At 33.6% G+C, this 17,582-nt stretch overlaps 1 protein-coding gene and 1 non-coding gene across 2 annotated transcripts; one reads left to right on the forward strand and one right to left on the reverse strand.

Annotated features, from left to right (window-relative positions):
* Nucleotides 1–6,125: 6,125 nt before the first annotated feature.
* Nucleotides 6,126–6,198, forward strand: TRNAF-GAA (transfer RNA phenylalanine (anticodon GAA)). Its single transcript has one exon. It is a non-coding gene; the product is annotated as a tRNA-Phe (tRNA).
* A 2,870-nt stretch (nucleotides 6,199–9,068) lies between these two features.
* On the reverse strand, nucleotides 9,069–12,432 carry LOC131626962 (serine--tRNA ligase-like). The gene is made up of 9 exons (XM_058897796.1): nucleotides 12,117–12,432; nucleotides 11,969–12,039; nucleotides 11,733–11,894; nucleotides 11,543–11,648; nucleotides 11,164–11,357; nucleotides 10,823–10,926; nucleotides 10,557–10,740; nucleotides 10,239–10,418; nucleotides 9,069–9,520 (listed from the first exon to the last, which is right to left on the reverse strand). The coding sequence occupies exons 1-9, from the start codon at nucleotides 12,253–12,255 to the stop codon at nucleotides 9,311–9,313; spliced, it is 1,350 nt and encodes a 449-aa protein (XP_058753779.1). The 5' UTR covers nucleotides 12,256–12,432; the 3' UTR covers nucleotides 9,069–9,310.
* Between the last annotated feature and the right edge of the window lie 5,150 nt (nucleotides 12,433–17,582).

The raw sequence follows: 17,582 nt of genomic DNA on the forward strand, positions 1-17,582 counted from the left end.
TCAGTTTGACGCTTCCATTAAAATTTTACGCACTGATAATGTTCGTGAATATATGCCATCCCATTTTCAATCTTTTTAAACATCACATAGGATCATTCATCAATCATCATGAGCCCACACACCACAACATAACAGTGTCACTGAATGGAAGAACCGTCATTTAGTTGAAACTACACGAACTCTTTTACTCTACCACAATGCCCCTTCTCGTTTTTAAGGTGATGCTCTTCTCACGGCTTGTCACCTTATCAACTGAATACCTTCATCGGTCCTTCAAGATCAAATTTCATACTTTATCTTGAACCTGCAATATGATCTCTACCTTATTCCTCTTTGCATCTTTGGTAGCACATGCTTTGTTAATGACCTCAGTCCAGGTAAAGACAAACTTTCTACAAAATCTCTCAAATGTATTTTTCTAGGCTACTCGTGTATACAAAAAGAATGTTATTGTTTTTGTCCCCAACTTCAACGATACATTATTTCCTCTAATGTCACATTCTTTGAAACTTCCCCATTTTCTCTGCCTCTGGGTCACCTGGTGAGAATTGTACTTAAAATGTTCTAGATATCCCTTATGTTATCCCCACACCCATTACAACCCATACACCTCCATTGCGTGTCGACCAGCGACGGACACACCCTTCATCGGAAGTAAAAGAGGATATTGATCCATCATCTCCTAATTCAACTGATCCTCCAGTTACGTCACATGAACTTGACTTTCCAATAGTATTACGAAAATTTATTCGGTCTCATCTTCCTAATCCTAAACATCTGGGCACCGAACAAATACTAGGCTGCTCCCCACGGATCTCGTAGGATTTATGCAGGATGCATCAGGGCTTCCACATACTAGACATCAAAGTAGGGGTCCACTAAATATGCCCAGTGAGATATGTTCTGAGCCCCGATTGCCAAAAGACTTGTCGGTAACCATATTTGACGGAAGCTCTCGGGTTCTATTTGAGAAGGGAATGAACAAGTCGGAATAAATCATCCCCAATCTCCTAAGCCAGCCAAGCATCCAAGATGTTCCGGAGAAGCTCTGAGTCCAAAGGCATTAATTCATCTTAACCCCGATAGATAGAGTCAGGCACGTCGATCAAGGGTCGGCAATCCACTAAGTAAAAGACCCGGCCCTCAAGGCCAAAGAGAAGTCAAGCCGCCCAAATAACACATCTGAAGGCGAGTGATCATTATACACTTGCAATCGACTGTAATATTTAATTAATGTATTTGTAAATTATTGATATGATAGTTAAATGAAATACTTACTCTCTCTCTCTCTCTCACATATATATTTGTTGCCCTACTTTCTGCCATGTCTCTTCTTCAAAACACCAAAACACGAATGCACATAACAGCGAACTGGGGTTACAAACAGTGCAGTTGACACGCGACTCAAAGTCCATGGGTGATATTAGAAATGCTTTCTACGTCTAATAAAAGCAATAAAATCCTCTCAGTGTCAAACGCGCCTTCAGATTTCAGAGGTGCTATCGGAAATGTTTTGTAGCTCCGACCAAAGGAATCATATTCCATCAGCACCTAGTGCACCTCCAGATTTTAGGGTTGCTATCAGAGACACTTTGCATGTCTGACCAAAACAATCAACTCCCCTTAGTGTCAAGCGCGCCTCCATATTTCAGGAGTGCATTCGTAGACGCTTTGCATGTTCGACCAAAGCAATTAAATTCCCTCAATGACTTGCGCACCTTCAAAGTCCAAGGGTGTTGTCGGAGACGCTTTGCACGTCCCACCAAAGCAATCAAATCCATTTAACTATGAGTGCTCTTCGATGTCAAATAGTGCTATCAGTGATGCTATGCACGTCAAACTACAACAATGAATTCCCAACAATGCCTTGTGCACCTTCAAAATCTTTATGAGCGGTCGGAGATGCTTTGCACGTCCGACTATAGCAACCAATTTCCTTAGTGGTGCTATCTGAGATGCTTTGCACGTCTGAGTATAGCATTCCAATACCCCATGTCAAAGAAGTAAATGCAATATTGAATTAGTGGGCACACCCCCTTTCGGATCTAGACAATCCAAGATGAGTGACTAGTTGAGCCTAGAGACGTCAACCTCGATCCGAGATAGTTCATCACGGAGAGGAACAAGGATCATCTACCCTTGGTCGCAGAATGATCTTCTGTGACACAGAGCACCGTTTAAAAAGCTTGGTCGCATCTAGCCAATTTCATGTCCCTCGTGTATAAGTACGATTCAAATCTGCTTCAAATAGAGGACATGCTTCCGCAACATATTCAGAAGCCTTCTTCCAACGTTTCTCTCCCTCAACAAGAGAAGCCTTCAGTCTCATTATTAGAATAACCAAAGATGATAAAGAATCCCACCAATCTACTTCTTCCTGCAAAGAATTAGCAAGCTCGACCTTTGCCCATAACTTGGATAACTCCTACTCAGCCATAAAATTTTCCCGCTTAAAGACCTCACATTTCTCCTTAAGCTCATTGCTCCCTAAAAAGGTTATCAGAGCATAGTACATTGTCCTGGCTGATAGCAACCATCGAAACCAGGGATCCGTCCTAAATAAGATACGAGAAACATTTGGCAAAACTCCCCGCCTATCAGCTACAGATAAGCCTCACACGAAGGTTAGGTCCTCGTTGGCCACAACAGCAGCAAATTTCTATGGGGTGCTTGGTACCCGAGAAGGAAGGATGGAAGGAAGTCGAAATAAAAGAGTAAGAGCCTCTAACTAGGCACATTCCTATAGGCAAGCCCGTTTTGTGAGAACCTCATTCAGTAGGAGTGCACAGACTATCACCTCGACTCCTCTTGACATAAGAAGGAGATGGTGAAGACTCGCCGATGGAGAAGTCGGCCGCTGGAGTATTCAGTTTTTGCACCTCAATGGTTATACTCGGGGTAGTAGTTGTAATAAATGACGGGGAAGTAACAGTAACTCATACTTGGACCTCTGGGGCGGAATTAACAATTAAAACAAGAGTCACCTACACCCGGTCAGATACGTTAGTCATAAGAGCCTGATTCTAGGAAAACGCGAGAGCCTTCTGCAACCGGTCATTGTTATGTGAAAAACATGACACTTGTTATAAAAAAAAACCCAGATCCCCATCCTTACTCGAGAGTTTTTATCTCTCGGCATGGCCGGGCGCACTAATAATCGCATAAGTGTCAACCCTTTTTTTCTTTCTCTAAGAAGAAGATACTTCATTAGGAACGAATCCCTTTTCATAGTAGATCCCTCAATACCAAGCACACAGATTCTCTTTCATATTCACCTTCTTGGAGGATAGAGGATTTGGCCCGTAATGGTAAAAGGAAAGAGGTCGGTGGAAATGACCTATAAACCAGTACTTCAGAAAACCGCTTTTGCAAGAACTGGCATATCCCATCGGGCTAAAAAACAGAAAAAAGAAAAAATGAGCCTCATAAGTGAGAGGTTTCACGAGCATTAAGTGTTCAAGGAAATTACCTCAATCAGTGGTGAAAGGGCTAAACCAAGGCACCTAAGAATTATACTCAACGCATAATTGGATCACCTTCATTAAAGTCCAAGCTTCGGGATAAAGTTGCAAGGGGGCAACCCTGAAACGGATCAGGACGACCACCTCAAAGTCGGAAAAATGAAAACATGTCCCTAACCCGGTGAAGATACATTCAAAATTAGGAACTTAAGATCCCTAAAAAAAAGTTGCATATCCTCTCCTTCGGGCCTACCGGGAGAATTAACCAATTCGAGGGTTTACCAACCATAATGTCAATGTTCGCTATAGCCTCTGCAATATTCAAGATGGAAGGAGTCCCGACCATTTCAGCAGCCACCCAATTGTATCTATTGGCGTTAGCTGACTCAACTAACAGAAGTCCGATGCGGGCCCGTTCATCAGCTTAATAGTGATCACTATGGGAGATCCAAGACACAGTGTTAGAATGTCCCATGCATTCCAAATGACACACAATTTCATCATCGCTGGGTTTATGACTGTTTTTTCCCTTATATGCTTTGATAAAAATATCCGCATGCTCCCTCCATCGAAGGGCAGTTTCTACCGCTGCATCAGTCAAAACAAGAAGAGGCATTGGTTTTTCGATAGAGGTATCACCCTCACCGTTATCCCTAACAAGAGAGCTCCTAAAGGACCTCCCGATAAAAATGCTCCTATAAAAGAAGTCCCCTTAGACTCCTTCTATTTTTGAATCCCCAATCAGAGAAGTGGTCTCCGATTAGAAATCCATATGGCCATATGAAAAGGAATTTGACTCATACTATGTTCCCCCATTTTGAAGAAGTACAATCACTACCCTCTGAATTACTATCTATGATAATATGATTATCATTCATCGTAACAAAAATACAGTAAATGCTTGAATGAAAAGTTGAAGTGAAGAGAAAGTACCTTAAAATACGAGGTCAAAGGAAGTCAAGCAAAATAGAAGGCTAAAATTCAAAGCTTGAAGCTTTGAATATGTGGTAACAGTTACTCTTGTTAAAATGCTCTTAGAGAAAAGGGAAAGACTAAAAGGAAACAAGGGAAACTCAGTCAACAAGATTGCAAAAAAATTTCTCCATATTCCCCTTTATCCTTATATAAGCAAAGACAATAGAGCGGATCTGATTGAAAGTAAGAAGCAAATGTAGATCAAGAGTCGAATTTCAACTTAGAAACGCAACCAAACTCAAGTGCACAATAAGATACGTCGTGCCACTCCATACCTTTTCATGCCACACATTAAGAGGAAAGCGGCAAAACATTTCAATGATGGGACTCCATGTAATGCTCACATTGCCCATTACTCTTTGACAAAACTAAAGTAGTGCATGCTAGCAGACGCTTGGACAACCATTCTCAAGGACCAACCACAACTACTAAAAGAATTCCCTGACATCCAGAGTGACTGACGAGTCTTATTGGCAACTATTATGTGCCGGTCAAAGACCCAAGGACATACTTCTCCGCATCGGCCAAAGGCCCAATAACACGAGGTCTATTTATCCCGCCTGCTTCAATAAGCCCAAGGTATAAATACCTTCACAAAGGATTTTCAAGAATACAATCTGTAATTTCCACTCTCACTACGCTTATCTTGAACCATAAATTAACTTGAGCGTTGAAGTGTTAACCATGCAGGTACCCTCACTGTGATTTGTCGTATCGGAGATTAGCAACGTCGATTTAAGATCAACATCAATTCAAGATCAACGTCTAGGGTTCAAGAAGCAATGTGATCACAACCTTCAATCCATGATGTCGCATAACTGAATCACTCACGAAACTTCGCTCCGTCGTAACTTTCACAGTCTCGTCCATTTCTAATTCTACAACAGAACAATCACCAAAGAGTCGCTTTGAGTCAAACACAACACAAAACTTACACTTTGAAATGTATTAAAGAATTGTGTTTTTTATTTTTAAAATTTTGATATTTTGCTCAATGACCGACTAATTCATATGTCAAAACAAAATTTTATGTGCATGGCGAAACACAAGATTCAAACCTAAAAATATATAATTAAAAAGTATATATAATTAAAAAGTACACCTCTAAATCTCAAGACATGACCATGAATTAATCTGAAAGATTTAAAGGGTTGAGTTTTGTACACCCATAGAAAGTAGTATGTATCTAAATAAACTCTTTTTAAAAAGACACTAGTTGAAGGAAATATATAAACATGTTGTATGTTAAATTTTTAGAATAAATATAATGTTTTACAATACATTTCCTAATAGATTCCCTCTCTCTCTCTCTTTTTGTAGAAATCCTTATTGATTTCTACTAAACATGCAATAACAAAAGTAAAATATTAGTCCACTTGAGACAGTTTTATGCTGAAAAGGGTTAGTGTCCACTTGTGAATATTTTGTTTGGATGCGAAAGCAATGAAAGATGGAATGAGTTGTATGCCATAGCCATACCCAATAATGGATCACATGCTTTTCTGAGTGGTCCCCACTAACAAAATTGTCTCTCATTTTTTAATATTGATTCTCACTGCAATATTGAATTTCACATGCATCTGACATTTTATATTTCAAATAATTATGGAGTCATTCTATATTAATGTGATGTATTATTAGAATCGGTATCGTAAATCAAATATAAACAAGTAGAAAAGCTTCCAACATGCGGGGATAACTCAGTTGGGAGAGCGTCAGACTGAAGATCTGAAGGTCGCGTGTTCGATCCACGCTCACCGCATTCAGTTTTTCATCATTTTATGACACTATATGTAACTATCATGTTTGAACAATATCAGATGATGCTGGAAAAAAACAGGTTGGTTTGTCTTATAATAATAACTACTACAATGGTACGAAACATCATCACTATTGTATTATTGTTTTACTGCTACATAAATGCATGGCTATTGTTATCTCAGATTGAATGCGAAAATCATTAGTACAAACAAAGCAAGTAAAAAAAAAAGAACAAGTATATGCGGTTGGCGAGGACAATAACATGCGGTAAAAACCATTAGATTGTGTACTAGTATCTGGCAATTAAATGGTGCTCCTTAAAATGACAACAGGGTAGTAATGGTTGTCTTGTGAATTATTCCACACGTTTTGTTTTGCTCCAAATTCCAATCGCTAACCAACAAAAGAAATACACCGACAAAACAATTCTACTCTAGCAACCTTTTCTAGGTTAGTAATACTAGTAGTAGTAGTAATAGGTTACTTGCTATCTTGCGACTTTGGAAGTTGAGTTTCTTAATCCTGCCAATTATCCTTGTCCTTAACTGCTGCAATGGCAGAACAAATCCTTTCAGTCACGGGCACCACCGAGTTGGTTGACCAAGATAGAATGAAATGAACCATCTATGTTTTGTATCACTACCATATGAGTTTTTACTAGCATATAATGATATTTGTACCATCAAAAAACCACAAAATTTATGTATAGCAAGTAATAAATATTAGGATATTTGATATTTGATATTTGAGTACTGAGTGTAGTAATCACATTCACATGTGTCGGAAAAATAATTATTTTCTTCTCTAAACAAAACGGTAAGCGAAGGTTGGAAATGATTCAATTATTAAAATATTGAGAAAATGCTAAATTTTTATCGGGTTAAAAGATGGATCTCAAAATTTTATTGGTGATATTTTATATGCTCTTGATCTTCAACATAGCCTCTTGAGTATGTGAAAATTGTAAGAGAAATGTTAAAACATGGAGATTCACAACGTTTACTACATGTTGATTCTAAAAAATGATAGATTTATCGCAAAGGTAAAAATAACACCTAGCGGTTTATTTCTTTGAAGATTCAACATGAGTGTTTTCCTTATTTGAATTCTATTATTGCAAATTATTGTCCTCTATAGCACATGAGATTTAGTCAATTTCATTTGTGTCTTCTTTGGCACATAAGATTTAGTCTCTTTTATTTTTCTGACTTGAATTACATGTCAAAAAATAATATGTTTTTGATTTTCCCCTTGGAGAACATTCCAAATGACATGTGAAACTTGACAAGTAAGGAATATGTATAAGGATTCATTTCCAACCAGAAAGTCTTAGAACGAAGAACACACGGTAGTTTGTAATAGGGGTGTTCGCGGTTTGTAAACTGCACTGAACCGAACCATATTTAATTTTTTATAACCACATTAAGAAAAATTCAGTTAACTGATAAAATAGTTCTAGTTCAGATATAAACCAGTTTGTATATATAAATTGGTTTAAAATCAATTTGCAATTAAAAACCAATTTTATATTATAAACTGAATCAATTTGTTTTAAAATTTTACTTTTAGAATATAGGTTACAACACTCATCAATTTGCAAAATCCACCCATCCAAATTTCTGGAATCTCATTAAGTTTTGAAAATCTTATTTTTATTTATTCAAATCTTATTCCGATGCGTTAGAGTGGGAGAAACCTGCAAGATTACCACTTCAACGTTCAAGTTAGTATAAGAGAAAAAAATTTAAAAAGAGAGTAAATAAGTTTAGTCAGAATTTTCTAGAAGATTTCCTATTCTCTGCATTTTAATAGATTTTCTTTGCCTTCTATCTATCTCTCCCTTTCCAAATATCTCTATGCCAGTTTGAAATATCATAGATACATGCGATAGAAGACCATATATGCGATGATTGAAGGTTGACTCATGTGCATTGTTGGAGCTTGGACATCTTAGCATTGAAACCAACCATACATGTTGTAAAATGTTGCGATGTCGAGGATATTAGTATTTAGAATCGAACTTTGCAACGGACAAACCTGAATTATTGTTTGCAACATCCATCCCTAACTTACTAGAGTGCTACATAATTTCCATTTTAATATGTTAATTTCTATTTTTATTTTTCCATTGCTAATTGACAATTCCTAGATTTTTATTTTCTTCCTATATTATGGTCAATTATCTAAGAAATGAATCAATCTGTAATTTTAAAACTACAATCTTCTCTGTAAGACTTTACTTATCACTACATTTATATTCTCTTAGCTTCGGACTTTATTCTAAATCCTCTTGGCATACATTTATATTCTTTTAGAATCAGATTTTATTCTAAATCCTCTTAGCATCAGAATGGGATTTTCTCAGAATTATCCCTAGAATCCAAATTTCCGTCTCTTACAACACAGATTCAGAAACAGGCAAAAGTTTGAGTAAAATCAATAATCATAGTTATAAGTAAAACTATCCATAAAAAAATCCTAGTTGAAAAACTAGGAATCGTAATTATAAGGTTACCCAATAAAGAACCTGCCACCGAATAAAATCACCCCAATTCCTCCCTACTACAATACATTGAAAATTCTAGTCCCGATTTTCAAGACTGCATTCCTCTTACCAATGAAATTCGTAATTGAATTAAGTACGTGAGCGGCTCGATTAAATTGAACATGTTTCAAACCCCTGCAAGATATAAACCAATGCAGACTTCAGAACTCTAATCCCATAAACCAGGACTCCCCCTTGTACTAAGTTACACTTAAATCTCATTACTCATAATATGGCAACAAAAATAAACATGTTGAGCCATTTTTGTCGCAGAAACTTTGATGCAAAAGTGGACGTTCAATGCAGAGTCTAAACCTTTCACAATGTTTAAAACCAACCCTACAGAGTCAATAAAACAGAGTTTATAGATTGATGAGTTACAGAATTGACATGTGGTCCTTTCAGCACAATATTGTGCATGTTCCTGAAGATAATTTACTATTCAAAGCATACAAAGAGAAGGGGGGATGTGGTTGGATAAAATTTAAGAGGAAAAGTATGATAGTGATCATAACCTACAATTCTGAACTAAGCTCTTCAAAAATATCACAGACTAAAAATAATGCAATTAAGCCTTCGATTTCTTCCCTTTGGCTTCGTTATTCGGTTTGTTCTTGAAGGGCAGGAAAGTTTTCCCACCCATGAATGGCCTGAGGACTTCTGGTATCTCTACCCCATCCTCCTTCTGGTTGTTCTCTAGTATGCAGCAAATGGTCCTCTCAGTAGCAGTGAGAGTAGAGTTCAACAAATGAACGTAATTCTTCTTTGTATCATTGCTCTGTAACAGGAAAAAAGATGCAAAGGCTAACAGTCAAAATTATGAAATAGAAGTCTTGTAGACGTTGAAATTAATTAGCCAAAAGAACATATTGCCCATTGCAAACCATATGTATGCAGTCATTGAGGGTTTAATTACATAATGTATTAGGCCTATACACAGAAGTAGGCATTGTCATTACTAACAGCTATTCTCAGAATGTTTTAATGTAGATAAAATTTACTTGTCTGCAAAATATAATTTCAATGAAAGACTAGTCACCAGAGAGGAAAGTACTTCGAAATTTCAGAAAGTATAACAACAAAAAATCAAGACTTATCCTACTGAGTGGGGTCTGCTCTGCATGGATCAAATTATACCCTAATGTCTCTAGGTCTTCTTCTACCTCTAGTTGTTGGATTCCTCTTGGTCTAATCAACTCTCCTTACAACAAAATCTTCAAGTCTTCTCTCTACATGTCAAACAACCTAAGCCAATTTTTCACAATTTTTCTACTATAGATGCTACCCCAACACTCTCTAATATTGTCATTTCTAATCATCCTCATCTCTGCTACACTTATTATGAGGTTCTGACATAAATGGGGAAAGAACCCTCGATCTCTCCTCTCTCTGGAAATGAACTTCTTCATCCTAAAGTAATTGAATAATACTATGTAATAAAGCTATCAATTAGATGTAATGACGCCATCAATATGACTAACTTCGGCATAACTGACCTTTTTCTGGCCAAATCGAATTTCTAATTTTCTGGCCTGGTAGTCGGTACAATTTGAACAAGATACCAACTCCCTGTAAGTTTGAGAAGCTGGAAACCATGCTTCAAGATCATACTTCTTCGCAGCAGCATCATTTAAAGCACCAGATACAATGGAAACAATTCGATATGGAATGTTCAACTGCAATAAATAAAATATAATTACGTAAGAGAAGGAAACAAAAAAGGAGGGCGAAGAAAGCAATCAATTTAGTCCTCCTTTTTGAAACAAGCGACTAAATTTAAAAAAATGGCTTTATTATGAAGGACATTGTCGTACCGCCTTGTAAAATTCCTCAGAGTTCTTAAGCATTTCCTCGTGCATGTCCCATGAATTATTTCCTTCTGGGGAGGTAATGCAAAACTGCTCTACTTTCTCAAATTGGTGAACTCGGAATATTCCTAGAGTATCTCGACCATGAGATCCAGCTTCTTTACGAAAGCAAGATGAATATCCAGCATACCTGCAGAAAGTATGTTTCCAAAGTTAAAAATATAACATAGTTTTCCAGTTTAATATGAAAGATGTGACTAAATCCATGTTACCTAAGGGGTAGCTGGGTAGGCTGGATCCAATCATCTATATGATATGCACAAAGCGGCTGCTCTGCTGTTGCAATCAGATATTTGTCATCTCCTTCACCAGTTACCTAATATAATAATTTGTTAGATATAACCAGATCAGAGGAAAAGATTGGGGATGGCCTTAGGCTTGTTAGTATGCATTGAAATATTCATATTCGGTGGCCTCAAAATCTCAAATATAAATTATAAGCTTGCAATAGACTACGAACTGTGTACAAAGGTATCACTAATATGTTTTTAATAAAAATCAAATACTTACATGAACACCTAAATCAACATTTGAATAAACTTGAGAATTTTACCTTATAAAGTTCTTCATCAAATTGGGCTAATTGAGCACACTTGGACATTATATCTTTTCTCATGAAGAAAGGAGTTTGCAATAAGGTATATTCCCTTTTCTCCAAAAATTCAAGCCCGAAGTTGATTAGAGCTTGGTTAAGACGAACGCCATCTCCTTTGAGATAGAAACCTCTACCTCCAGCTACATCAGCTCCTATTACGCATCAAGCAACATGGTATAAAGGATTAGGATACATTCAGAGAAGGTATACAATTAGAAACGCAGAACCTATCAAATGCCTTCAGTACAGCAGTTGAAACAGGGCTACATTTGACACAGTCACATTACAAACCTAAAAATTATAACTTAAAAAGAAATACAAAAAATTGACTCCCAACCTTTCTTCAAATCTGCAATCCCGAGAAGGTCAACGAGATCCACATGATTCTTGAGTTTAGGTTCTACTCTTTTTTCTCCCCACGTTCTAATCACGGCATTATCGGCCTAAAGCATTGATTTGATTTAGCACTTGAATTTTTAAGACTAGTTATACAATGAACAATGAACCGAAATAGAACTAGAACAGACCTCATCATTGCTGATTGGAACGGTATCATGGATGAGGTTACCAATGGTTTCCAATTTAGAATTCAAACTGTTTAGAGTTTCGCGAACCTCAACCTCTTTCTCGGCTATCGATTTCTTAGTCTCTTCAGATTCAGCAATGAGGTTAGTTGCATCTTCACCAGCCTAACGCACAACAACGAATGAGGATTTGCAATTGCATGTGTATAAGTAAGAATAGAATGTAGAGTGATGCTTACACGCTTGAGTATGGAGATTTCCTTATTGAACTTGTTGAATTTTTTTCGGAGATTCTCTAACTCGAATTGACCTGCAACAAAACAAGATTAGGTCGATGATGCAATTGTTGTATATTAAAGATTTAGAGAGAGAGAAAAAGATGAGTACACTTTCGCCATTGTTTGTCGAGATCGATAACTTGATCAACAACTTCAACGCTGGCGAATCGACGACGTTGGGATTCACGGATGAGTTCGGGGTTGCCAATGTCCTCCTTGTCCTCTCTGAATAGCCTGATGTCCAACATGTTGTATGTATGCGGCGGCCGGTGAAAATGTCTGTCTATCTGTGCGGCGGCCGATGAATAAATAGAAGATGAATAGGGTTTGTAAAAATATTTAACAGTGTTTGGAAGGTTGAAGATGAAAATTGCAAGCTATAGTGGAATAGAAAATAGAGAGAGAAGAGAAGGGTTTCTTGACGTTGTTTTTAAAACAAACCCCAATATAAATATTTGTTATTTGTTATAAACCGATATTTATCAAATTTTTTGATATTTGTATAAAATATTTTGAATATAAAATATTAAACACATAAATTTTAAGTGAATAATTTTATTATAAATTAATAATAATTATATAAATTTAATTGTATTAAATAATCAAAGAGATTAATTGATATGTACTATCAATGTAAAAAAAATTATACTTTCAGTGTATCATAATCATCTAAATAGATTATTTTAATAGAAAATGAAATAAAAGTCAAATAATTTTAACAAATCAACGGTTGTGATTCACTGACAAGGTAAAATTTCTTTACACTATCATTGTATTTCAATTAATTATTAAATTCACAACGAAATAATAAAATTATCAGTCAAATAAAGGTAATTATTGATTAAAATAAAATAGATATTTGATTGATAATGTCTAATAAAATAAAAAAGTTATTTGATATGATATAAAATATATTTATATATAAATGCAAAATTTAAAATAATTTACATAATTGTTAATAAATAATAATTATATAAAACGGCTGCCCATCGAAACACTAGTTAAAGATTTCAAATAAAAAAAATATTATTTAAATAAATCAATTATTTAAATTTGCAATGCATTAAATACAAGAATTTTTAAGAAAACATACCTTTTATTTATTAAAAAAGTTAATTATTTCAATTTTCATTACATTGAATATATGTTTTTAATAAACAAAATATATTTTTTTTAAACTCTTAATAAGTGCTCCGGAGACACATTTCATCATACAAAAAGAAATAAAAATAAAAGGTTTTGAGTTATGCAGGCAGAATGCAATTGATTAGAAGTGTGATTGGCTCTATAGCACAATATTGGATGCTGAATTTTCCTCTGCCTAAAGCTGTATTGAGAAGTATTGACTCTATTTGCAGAATTTTCTTGTGGACAGGGAAAACTGACAAAAGTAAGAAGAGTCCAGTTGCTTGGAGTAAGGTTTGTAGTCCTATTAAACAGGGTGGTCTTGGTCTTCTTAATTTGAATGTGTGGAATCAAACTGCTCTCTTGAAATGTCTGTGGGATATCTGTAACAAAGTGATAGGTTGTGGATTCAATGGATACATAAGGTTTATGTTAAAAGGAAAGATGTAATGACTATGAGTGCAGGCCTGAACTATACCTGGAAGTTGAAGAAAATTCTGAAAGAAAGAGATAACCTGGGTAGAATCCAACAACAATGGGACCTTATGCTGGCTGCTGGAAAATTCTCTATGAGGAATGTTTATCATATGCTAATGGATAGTAATCAAAGTGTGCCTTGGTATGGTTTGATGACTCATAATTTAGCACGGCCAAGAGCAAGGATCACATTATGGCTGTTGTGCCATGGTCATTTAGCTACAAAGGAGAGGCTTTGTAGATTTGGAATTATAGGAGATTCGATATGCAATATGTGTGGCCAAGAGGAAGAAAATGCTGACCATGTATTCTTCTCTTGTACCAAGACTGCTGGTGTTTGGGCTGGTGTTATGCAGTGGATTGGAATTAGTCATCCGGTTCTTGCTTGGAGTAAAGATATGCATTGGATTCTTGCTCATACTAAGGGTAAAGGTTGGAGGGCTCGGCTACTCCAATTGGTGGTGACTGAGACTGTACATGAAGTATGGTTGTATAGAAATGCAACTGTTTTTAGTAAAGATAGCTATAGCAAGAACACCTTAGATAGAATTATTGATAATATTGTGTATAGAGGTTGGAAAAATAGGAAAATTGGTATGCATATAGCCAATTTAATGCTATAGGAGGATAGGTTTGGGCTGAATCCTTTGGATTGCCATGTTTGTAAAGCTTTTTTGAATTAATATATTTTTTGGTTCAAAAAAAATAAAAATAAAAATAAAGATAAATCGTGAGATGAAAAAAGAAAAAAAAATAATGTTTAAAAGTAAAGACTTTGTCTCTCAAATTAAGAAAGTTATTGATTAAAATAATATAAATATGCATTAATAGTGACACGTGAGATAAATAAATTTTAAATTTAATTAAATTCAAAAGAATATATTATTAATATTTTTATCAATAATAAATAGAAAAAATAAAATTAAAAGTAAAAAAGTTGGGAAAAAGAAATACGAGAAAAATTTAAAATTTTAATTAAGAGAAGAATGAGTGTAGAATATTTAATTGTGATTTCATTGATAAATGTTAAAAAAATGAATGTCACATGTCATGCGGTAATAGAAGATGAGAATAGAAAAAGTAAATATTATTTGATTATTTAAATATTTTTTTTAGTGTAAAAAATTTGTGGTGAAAGGACAATTTAGAGAGTTTATACAATTGAGTTTTAATATATAAATAGTAAATATTTAAGGATGGCAAAATGGATCCGACCCCTTTAATATCCGTTATATTTTTTATAAATTTTTGCAAATGCGGGTATTAAAAAAGAAAATTTAGCTTAAAAGGTACAATATTTGGGGCCCGCCCATCCCACACTTATTTTTTTTTCCGAAGTTGACAAGATTTTAGGTCTGCATCATAACAAAGCTCACTCCGTCTCGTCCCTATTTTTGTGGACTTTTGCGTGGCAGATCAAACAGAGCGAGCATGTCTATTTGTCATACCTATAAATATCAATGTTTATGTCAGTTGATAAACCCGATCCAATTTTAATTATTTTGATTTTTTTACTCTTTTATTTTTTATTTTAATTTTCATCATTTATTTTAAAATATATTAATTAAATATTTATTTTTTAATTTTTAATTTTTGTAATTTTAATGACATAAAAGTTCACTTAATTATGAATTAATATTTTTAAAATTTAAATGATTTTGCACCAACAATGAAAAATTTAATCGTGACCTTTAAATATTTACTGATGTTTAATTTTTATTTTAATAATTTATTTTGAATGATTTAATGCATAAAGAAATTTATATTGACAATGTATAATAATTAATCTTTAATTTTTATTAAATTGAATGTCACGTCTTTAAAATATAATTTGAAAATTAAAAAATAAAATTTTTAAAAAAGAATTATATTTAAACTAATGATTTATAGAGATTAATCGATATTATTAAAGTAAACACCATCATCAAAATATTTCAATTCTGATACTCAATTGTGTATGTTAGTTTCTAATAATTTTTACTATTTCATTAACATAAAATAGATCATATGTCATATACAATTATACATATTTTACACATATATGTTTTGGAGTATTCATACTCTGTTTGTTTTATACTTATCTTTTTACACATAAAGTAAAATTTTGACAAATTTTTTATATATATGAGATACTTTATTAATTTTTTAAATTAACTAAATATAAGTATTATAAATTAATATTACATCTCATTCTACTTTATTACTTTTTGTTATTGCGTCAAGATATTGAATTTTAACTTTTGAAAAAACAGATATTTATTTTATATTTAAATTTTTTATAAAAATATTTTTAAATATTATAAAAACAGTTTTTTATAAAATTAAAAATTAATTTTGATATCGTATAACATAAATATACATTATTAAAATCTAAAACATAGTCAAAATTACAAAATTTAAAAAAAAAAAATTAAAATATTTTGAGGTAATAAACATGCATCGATAGTGTAAAATACTAATTTTAACCTCTCCTCAAATAACAATTTATTACTCATTTGTGTTCAATTTTAATACAACTTGCCAGTGACGGAGCCAGGGGTGACCAGAGAAGGTCATGGCCACCCCATTGTTTTTTGAAAAATACAAAATATATAGACCGGATAAGTGACTCGACAGGCTACTAGCTATTTAATAGTATAAATTATCTTTAAAGCAATGCTATTCTTTAATAGTGTGTTAGATCATTCTAATTAATTACCAATATCGTGGTCCCACACACTATAATTTTCACTACTCATATATCTATACTTCAATGCTGTTTTTATTTATTTTTTTCATAAACCTTCTTTATTCCATGAACAACTTGCAGACCAAACATCTCAATGTCCAAATAATTGTTCTGACCTCAATTTTTATTTTTTATTGTAAAAAAAAGTCGCTTTTATTCTACAAACCTCATAGTAAAGATAAAAAAATTAATCCTTTCAAAAAAAAAAAAAAGATAAAAAAATTAATAAAAAATAGATAAAAAAAAGACAACAATCAAGTAAAATTTTCTAAACCTTACAAGCATTGTTAAAGTCTGGCATTTCATAAAAGCATAATTTCCAATCAACTTCATAGGACTTAACAATGCTGATTCTAAGAGACTTATGTGTAATTGATTGAAAATTATATGTATCAGTTTTTTAGAGAAATTGATTGGAAATTATATTTAATTGGAAATGTTAAAAACTATATATGTAATTATATTTGATTGGAAATTATATTTGATTGGAAATGTTAAAAACTATATTAAGGGAGAATCTTAATACGAAATGTTAAAAACAATAAGGTGGATATGAAATGTTAAGAATCTATATATGTATCAGTTTGATTTTTATTTCTAATGAATGAGAATCTTAATATTTAATATTTGTTAAAAACATTTTGATGAATGTGATAGAAAAAGACTTATGTTTGATAATACACTAACCAGGACTTAATGATGTTTCGCATAATTTATATATTTATTTATAATTTTTAATTTATTTTGGCGGTCATCCCAAATATTTTAGTCTGACTCCGTCCCTGCAACTTGCTTCATTTGATTATGGTTAATTTATATATTTTAATGTTCATTTTTCATATTGGTCGATAATGTTGATTTTGTCTCCAATTTTATAGGAATTGACATGTTGTAAGTTGTCCATATGAGATGATAAATTTGATGGCCATCCTCTATATGTCCGTACCATATCACGTGAACCCAGAAATTTCTAGATGAATTTCAAAGAAACGGCAACATCTACTGTTAAAATACTTTGCATTTGCAACTGCTTAAAGCGTGTGAAGGACATTCCTGACATTATTAAAGACTTTAGTGTAAGAGAAAAGAGAAGATGAAGATGAAATTGGACAATATAAAGAATAAAGACAAGTTATTTAAGATTTTGTTGAGTGTCTCTTAGATTACGTTATTTGCGAGTAAAGATTCTCTCTATTTCTCAAAAGAAATGAAGATGTCAATTACTATAGTTTTAGTGTGAATAAA

The sequence above is a fragment of the Vicia villosa genome, linkage group LG1, assembly GCF_029867415.1.
Source record: "Vicia villosa cultivar HV-30 ecotype Madison, WI linkage group LG1, Vvil1.0, whole genome shotgun sequence".
Taxonomy (NCBI): domain Eukaryota; kingdom Viridiplantae; phylum Streptophyta; class Magnoliopsida; order Fabales; family Fabaceae; genus Vicia; species Vicia villosa.